This window comes from Danio rerio, chromosome 7, assembly GCF_049306965.1.
Source record: "Danio rerio strain Tuebingen ecotype United States chromosome 7, GRCz12tu, whole genome shotgun sequence".
Lineage (NCBI taxonomy): Eukaryota > Metazoa > Chordata > Actinopteri > Cypriniformes > Danionidae > Danio > Danio rerio.
This window is the reverse complement of record NC_133182.1, coordinates 57,757,446-57,766,200: the sequence shown is the minus strand read 5'-3', so window position 1 is coordinate 57,766,200 and position 8,755 is coordinate 57,757,446. Positions and strand designations below refer to the sequence as shown.

Here is an 8,755-nt window from a genome sequence, read left to right as displayed (position 1 = left end):
TCAGTGGTCTAAAACTCAGTTCCTAGAGGGCCCAAGCTCTGCAGATTTTAGCTCCAACCACCTCCAAATCACACCAGCCTAATAGGTTCTAGTAGGCTTGATCACATTAGATCAGCTGTTTGATAAAGTTGGAGCAAAACTAAGCAGAGCAGCGGCCCTCCAGGAACTGAGATTGAGACCCATTGTTAAGAGCTACCAATATTGGGTATAGGTATTCTACAAGTGGATAAAAATAACAAAACATGTAAATAATAACATAGCATAATAATGATATTATATATTAAATAATAATAATATAATAATTATATCATATAATAATAATTTATGGTCGCCACAGCAGAATAAACCGCCAACTTATCCAGTTTTTACAGAGCAATTTACTCACATTTGACTCGTTCCAGACTGGTTTGACTTTTTGTCTTCTGTTAAACACAAAAGAAGACATTTTGAAGAAAGATGGAATCCTGTAATTGACTTCCGTAGCATTTGTTGTTGCTATAGTCAAAGGTTATAGGTTTTAAGCTGTTTACAAAATAATTTCATTTATATTCACGTGTACAAAGACAACAATAAAGGTTTGGAACCACTTGGGGGTGAATAAATATTGAGTTTTCTTTGGGTGAACTATGTTACTTTACGCAACAATAAAAAATTAACATTCATAATTTACATTTGGATGACATGTTATCTTATTATAGGTATATTATGCAACAAAATAAGAGTTGAACTGAGTTGACCTTATATCCGTAGGTAGAAGTTTGGCATTTGATACAAACAATTAAACCACACAAATACATACCCACATATACACATACAAAAGTACATTATAAAATATTAAAATTTATTCAAAGCTACAATAGATGATGGGACTAAGCCATTCCTATAATGTTTTGTCCTACTAAAAAGCATCTGAAACCTTCGACCCAAAGGGAGCAGGATAAACTCCAGAGGATGAGTGCTACAGCTACTAATGTTCTGGGCAATCCGTAAAAGCTGCATACAATACAGAGATTCAATACTCAGCTGTGATTCACCAATCAACCTGCTAGAATAACCTGGCTCAGTCTACTGCTGTTTTTAAGGGGCAGACTTCCAAACCATGCCACCAGAGCTAAGGATAGAATAGACTCAAGCACGGAAGAAAGGAGTAAGCATATTGGGGCCAATGTGAAAACGTGAGTTTCCTGAGACAATATGCTGATGCCCCTTCTTGCACACAGCATCACAGTTTGCCTCAAAGTTTAAAAAACGGTCAATAATTGTAGCCAAATATTTGTAGTTCTCCACACATTCTACTTTTTGGCTACTAATATTAGTCGCCTCAGCTGCTGTATGATTCCTTCTAAAATAAAAAATCATGTCATTTTTTTGTTGCATAAAGTTTTAGATTTGACTCCTCACACCCCTAAACAAAACGATCCACTATGGGTCCATGACTATTTTCATCTCCTTGGATCAGCCCATCATGTCTCTACTCTCTTAGTGTTGTGTATTATATAATATTATCATCAAACATCATTTGAAATATGTCCATTTAGATTTGTATGAAAAATAGAGTTGACTATTTGCAAAAGTAATACAAACACTTTTTGATAAGATTTTTTTTTTAATATAACACATGATAATGAACAGTTACATTACTTTAAACAATCACTGCTTGTGTACTTGTTGTTTAACTTGTGAAACTTACACATTTGTAAAAGTGACAACAATTATAGCACTACTGGAATTTATTGCTACTTAAATTACCAACAATTATACATATTAACAAATATCAGTAAAATAACAGTTATGACAAACAATCTGATTCAATTCAATCTGAAACAATTTTGAGTCACTTTTTAAAAATTGCTAAAAGTTGTCCAATGTCTACTAAGTAGCCAAGTACCAAGTAGTCCATTGCTAAATTTGTTGCTAGGTGCTTTTTGAAAAAAAAAAAATGCTAGGGTAGTATGAAAAGTTGCTAAATCTAGCAACAAAATTGCTAAGTTGGCAACACTGAACTAGAGCACCCAGAGGAAACCCATAGAGAACATGCAAACTCCATACAGAAATGCCAACGGACCCATGGGGAGGCTTGAACCAGCAACCTTCTTGCTGTGAGGCAATTGTGCTACCCACTGCGTCAGAGGCTGTATATATATATATATATATATATATATATATATATATATATATATATATATATATATATATATATATATATATATATATATATATATATATAATCATAAATAATGCTGATGTATGATTATCTCATTATTTTTTCAAATAGCCCTAACCAAACTAAGCAAGGCATATGATTTAATGTAAAGCTTAATCATGTGCATAACCTGTGTAACTAGAGTCTAATAAAAGACTAAATATTTTAAATGCATAATTTCAGGATAGCCGTTTGACACAATGTTGTTTAAAAGCTTGCCGTGTCTGCAAGTTGCAACGCCATTGTGAGGACACAGACATTCTCGGTTATTTAATTATTGTTTTTAACATTATTGCATTAGGCCTACATAATCAGACGGAACGAGGAATTTGGAAACGTCGCTCGTATACTCCAAAATCAGTGATTTTCCATCGCCTTGATTCCGCCCATATCATCGGGGTGTCCGCCTTGTTCGAGGGGCTGGTCGTAGAGGTCCGATGCGTCACGTTTGTTTGGGCCTTCTGCATCCCACTGGCAGGGAAGCGCCCGATTTTTCATCCCTGGCGTCGAAACGTCCTGTATATATTATTACAATCAGGAATCTTCGGGATAACGAGGTATCGAAAGGAAAACGCGAGTCAAAGTAGGTTAAAAGCAGCGAGGTGGCGGCTGCTAATTTTTAACGCAATTGCTACAGTGTAGCATACTGGTAAACACATTTGCATGAAGCTTTGCGTGTCATTTGCATGCAGTTCTGCAGACGCGTTATGAATTGTTGCATAAAGTGTGTTTATTGCATTTGTAATTTGTGAGTAACATAAAGTGGATCGATTGCATACGAGCAGATTGTTAGAGAAGACCATTAGCAGCGGTTGCTAGCTCTGGCTGCAAGTGTGCATCGGTCAAATGCTAGCTGAAGTTTGCTTGTACACCAATTGCTAATAAAATTAAGGGGTATGGTTGTATTTCAAGGTTTTGTGCGATGGTTTTGAATATGGATTTCTAATATCCAAAGCTTCACTTCTTTTTCGCATCAGGAAAATAATTAAGTCGATCAAAGGGAATTCCAGATTTCTCCCATTTTTCCTCCCTCAGGCTAGCAAGCAGCCGGCTCCACAGATCGTATACAATTCTTAAATCTAGATTTTCATTGTGCTCATGGCATGACATTGTTATTGTTATAGTATTCCCAACTATAAATAAGTTCTTGTCAAGTGTTTGTGTTGTAAAGGGAATGCTTTTTTTTATTCAGTATTAGTAAAGGGTGTCTGAATTAAGCAGCTTTATTAATGTGATGAAGATACATGTGGAAACATTGTAAATATCTAAGAACAGTATTTTTTTTCAATTCCAAAATGTTTTATCCTGAATGTTTTAAGCTTTGCTCATTTTCTTCACTTAAAATTTATTTTCTCACTGACACTGATATAAGGAGTTGTTTCAAGACCTCTTTTTTATCATCCACATTCTATAATTTAGTGCATTTTCAGTTTAAAATAATTTGTTTTTATTTGTGTTGTGTACACATTTGACAGCATTTTAAAGTCTTTGATTAGTCGTAGTTTTATTATTACTATTTAACATTTATTATTATTTTTATTCTCTAGGTGAGTAATGCTTGTGTAATAATGCATTCTATTTCCTGTTGCAGGTATGCATTTGGAGACCGTTCTGTGTAGGTTGCAGGAGAACATTTCAGACGTTCCCTCTGGATTGGTATTTGATACAGATGTACTAAAAAAACTCACAAATGAACCAGTTCACCCAAAACTCTTTATAAGACAATTTTAGTATCATTTGTAATCTTTCCAATGAACTGACCATCAGTTGTTGGACCATTATTGTGCAAACAGATCCCAAAGTGCTGACCCCAGAAAGCTAAGTTCATACATGTACAGTGCAAGAATGACAGAAGCATGGCAACAGCAACATGCAGTGGCCGCTCCTCCTGTCGGGCACCCGCTTCTGCAAGGGGCTGAGAATGCTTTGGGCAGCGCTGCATATGGTATTGTCCTTCAGGCGGACCCTGCTTTGCAACAGTCGCAGCATGGACAACATGCACAGCAGCATACGCTGCCAGCTCAGCAGCCTCAGCTGCAGGTGGGCAGTGAAGGTGGCCACAAATGTGGAGCATGTGGTCATGACATTTCACACTTGGCCAATCCTCATGAACACCAGTGCATGGTTAACCAGGACCGTTCTTTCCAATGCACTCAGTGCATGAAGATCTTCAACCAAGCAACGGATCTTCTGGAGCATCAGTGTGTTCAGGTTGAGCAAAAGCCGTTTGTGTGTGGTGTGTGCAAAATGGGATTCTCCCTTCTCACGTCTTTGGCACAGCATCATAATGAACACAGCACTGGAAACAACCCAATGAAATGCTCTATTTGTGAAAAAACCTACCGCCCAGATTCATCCACCTCAAACCCTCAGCAGCCCTCCACTGCAGAGACATCCAATGATGGGGCAGCCATGGGTTCCTCTTCCACTACAGCTTTTCAGGGCTCTGACCGTCCATATAAGTGCTCAGTGTGCAATAAGGCGTTTCGCCACCTTTCAGAACTCTCTCGTCACGAAAGAGTGCACACGGGTGAGAAACCCTACAAGTGTGACACCTGTGACAAGAGCTTCAGTCAAGCTTCTCATCTGGCACACCACCAGCGCACACACAGTGCCGATCGGCCATATAAGTGCGCCGTTTGTGAGAAGACCTTCAAGCACAGGCAGCACCTGGTGCGGCACATGTACGCTCACTCTGGCGAGCACCTTTTCAAGTGCAACCTGTGCGAGCTGCATTTCAAGGAGTCGTCCGAGTTGCTGCACCACCAGTGTCAGCCTGCTGGAGAGCGTCCCTTTCGATGCACAGCATGCGGGAAAAGCTTCAAACGCCCCTCGGACCTCCGACAGCACGAGCGCACCCACTCTGAAGAGCGGCCTTTTCAGTGTGAGGAGTGCCAGATGAGCTTCAAGCAACAGTATGCGCTTGTTCGTCACCGCCGTACACACAAAAACCCAGCCGACCGCCCTTTCAAGTGCAATCAGTGTGACAAGGGTTTCCTGCAACCTTCCCACCTGCTGTATCACCAGCACGTCCATGGCATCGAGAGTCTGTTCAAATGCGCAGCTTGCCAAAAGGGCTTCAGACAATCTGGGGAGCTGCTAAGGCACAAGTGCACAGAATCAAACTCTGGGTCTAATGCGGTGGAGAAGCCGTACAAGTGTGACGTGTGCGGGAAGGGCTACAAAAAGTCGTCCACGCTTCAGCGGCACCAGAACTCTCATTGCACAGAAAAGCCACTCAAGTGCTCGCTGTGCGGCCGCCGCTTCCAATCCTCGTCGGATTTCGTGCAGCACCGTTGCGACCCTGCTCGAGAGAAGCCCATGAAGTGCGCAGACTGCGAGAGACGCTTTAAATATTCTTCCGAGTTGCAAAGACATCGAAGAGTCCATACAGGTGAGAAACCCTTTAAGTGTCCCACCTGCGACAAGGGATTCAAACAGCGCGAACACTTGGCTAAGCATGGCATTATCCACTCCCGCGAAGCTCAGTTCAAGTGCGTGTGGTGTGGAGAGTGCTTTGGAGAGCTCGGGGCCCTTCAGGAGCATACAGTTCAACACACTGCAGAGGGAGGAGGGTATCCAGCTTCCTCTTGCATAGAGTAGACCTCCTTACCAAGCTAAAATATACGTGATTATTCTTATGTACGTTTAGTGACATATCCCATAAGCATTGCAGTAACTGTTGGACTGGTAAGGAACTACAGCTTTGATGTAGATTTTGGCAACATCGCATCTACTCCACAGGCACCATCTTGATGAACAGAACCGCACTCATGAAGGGTTGCTCTTCAAAAAAGAAATGCATGTAAAAATGAACAATTTTGTCTCGTGTGTGACTCGTATACCACGTGTTGGAGACCAGCCAAGAAAAAGCTGATCAGTTTTACAAGGAACTAAAGAGTTAAAGTGTGAGTTCTGCTTTGCGCATTTAAAGACCAGTATATATCTAAAATACCAAGATAATGTAGTGCAGTTACCTGAGAAAGCTTTTTTTTTGTTGTTGTTGTTCAGAATTACTTAAGCAAGAACATGGTAGCCACCCTAGATCATCACAGGATTGACCTCGTCTAGATCATTTTCTTTTGAACTATTTGGCCTTGTACCTTACAAATTAACTGCCTTTCTTCCAGTGATCTCCATCTCATGCCTCCTCCATGTTAGTAACGGAACACCGTCTGGTCATCTGGACAATATACAGTAGTGATTGTATGTATTCTTAATGTATAACTCCCATCACCTAACCCATAATGTAACAGGGTATATGTATGCATGAATAGCCTAAATAATTTATACCGTTTGTTGTCATATTAACTTGTAGGCAAAATGACTACACGAAAAAATATTAGCCATTTTCTTTTCTCTAGCGCATTTTGACTTATAACAACGATGCAGTTAGTTTGCAAGCAGTTCTAAGAGTGAATTTACAGTAGTACCGCGTTTTACAGTTACTTACTAACTGCCAGGCGACAGAGAACAACGAAGAAGCATTTGAGTTTGCCGACTGCAAACGGATGGTGTTTTGCGTTAGCTAAATAATGCTGTAGAATTTGTAAAGATATCTGTACATGGATGTTTTGTATCACTTTGACATGAGTACAGTGCTAGGTTTTAGTATCTGTTTGTGTATCATCATACTGTAAACTGTGCATATGTGATTGTTTCCTCTTGTGAGGATATGTTGTTTCTGTTTTAGTGGATTATTCTTTTACCGCAGACACCTTGTTTAGTTTCTCTGACACTGATTTATTTGTTTAATTTCTGCTTTAGGAACAAAAATGTCACACAAGATTTTAGTTTTTGCGCGTGCGTAAATGAATCGGATGATAGAGCGCTGCAGTTAAGACAACAAAACCCTGAAGAGTTCAGATCTATGGGAAGCATCATTTTAGAATATTTGGACATTTTGCTCCACACTGCACATTTTCCCACCTCAGATGTTCATATGTAGTGATTTGTTACAAAGATGAAGCATTTTTATTGATATGGGTTTGTAATTTACATGTAAAGCAAAAAGTCCAAGTATCATCAATTTATGTTTAACTTTTAATAATAATAATAACAAGTTGAAAGTCGCATTATAAAAACCCATGGGAAGTCTTGAGGGAATTAACACTGGGTCAGCTTTCCAGGTTTTGATGCACTGCAGCACCCTATAGAACTTCTTGTTTGGGTTAAAATACTGTATCTCACTGAACTGCATAACAGGCAATCAACAGCTTTTGTAATTATATATAAAATATCTATATTGAATTGAGAAATTCAAGAGTACAAATACAGGTTAAAGGATTATAAGAAGCTAAAATACAGTATTAACTAGTAGTCGTTTTTGAAACGTAAACCTCTTACAATGCAGTTTTTAAATGTCTAATTGAATCCATATTAATAATACATTTTATGAACCTAACAGCTTGAATGTAAATATTGCAAACATTTCATGATTTTTTTTCCCCTTTCAATGCCTCTGAAAGCCTTATTAACATTAACGGCTAATGTGTCAGTATTGTTTGTTCTGTTACAGATTTGTGTACTCTTCATGTGCATTAAATGCAGAGACTGAATGGTGTCATTGCTTGTGAAGCAATATCTTTCATGTCGAGGCTATTAACACGTTGAATTAAATAAATTATTTCAGGTTTTTTTTTTGTATTTGAGAAAAATAGAGGTTATCCCACCAACCAGCACCTCTATCTGTACATTCACTTAAGCCACAGGTGTCAAACTCAGTTCCAAAAGGGCCGCAGCTCTGCACAGTTTAGTTCCAACCCTAATTAAACACACCTGATCAAACTAATTGAGTCCTTCAGGCTTGTTTGAAACTTACAGGTAAGTGTGTTGGAGCAGGGTTGGAACTAAACTGTGCAGGGCTTCGGCCCTCCAGGAATTGAGTTTAACACCCCTGACGCCATCCCTTTAAAAATATGTGTCTGGATATAAGGAGACTCAAGTTTCTGACATGCCATAATGTGTTTTTTTCTTTCTTTGATTATCACAAAGGGTTTGGCATGACATAACATATTAGGCAAAAAAATTAAATGTTTGTAAACAGTTTATGCTGTATTTATTTCTGAACCAGATGCTGCAATAATTACAGCCGATGTTGAATTTGGTCAACATTGATGTGTAGATTCAGTCTAGTCAAATAGTGTTGAAAAACAATACAGTAGAACAATAATTTGCCTTTATTTTCTTCATTATTTACTTTTGTTTTATTTTCTTCACTCAAAATACTACCTTTACATTAAATAGTGTCAGACTCTAATAACATGCAGTGCAGGTATATGGTTTAGTTTTCATTTTTATAAGATACCTTGAAGAAAACAAGCATCCAAATCAGAGGAACCATGCAAAAAATGTAAAAGGTGTCTAGTTTCTGTATGAAGACCTAAATTAAAATATTAGTAGTAAATGGGTATAAAATGTCATTTTAAAAACGTTTAGTTTCTTGTTAAGTTACATGAATCTAGAACATTTTCATGTTAATGTTTTTTTCTGTGATTTTACCTTACGAAATGCTTATTTGACTCAAGTTTTCAATATTTAATAATAAAACTA

The 8,755-nt window shown here is 38.4% G+C and overlaps 2 protein-coding genes across 2 annotated transcripts in view; both read left to right on the top strand.

The window, feature by feature from the left end:
• Nucleotides 1–8,755, top strand: part of adamts7 (a disintegrin-like and metallopeptidase (reprolysin type) with thrombospondin type 1 motif, 7) — a 610,954-nt gene that overhangs the window by 559,067 nt on the left and 43,132 nt on the right. The window lies entirely within an intron of this gene.
• znf319a (zinc finger protein 319a) lies at nucleotides 2,620–7,766 on the top strand. The gene is made up of 2 exons (XM_001923303.9): nucleotides 2,620–2,786; nucleotides 3,795–7,766. The coding sequence occupies exon 2, from the start codon at nucleotides 4,034–4,036 to the stop codon at nucleotides 5,804–5,806; it is 1,773 nt and encodes a 590-aa protein (XP_001923338.2). The 5' UTR covers nucleotides 2,620–2,786; nucleotides 3,795–4,033; the 3' UTR covers nucleotides 5,807–7,766.

Excerpts from the sequence above, each read along its gene's own strand:
- znf319a (XM_001923303.9), top strand. The coding sequence starts at position 4,034 with ATGTACAGTGCAAGAATGACAGAAGCATGGCAACAGCAACATGCAGTG.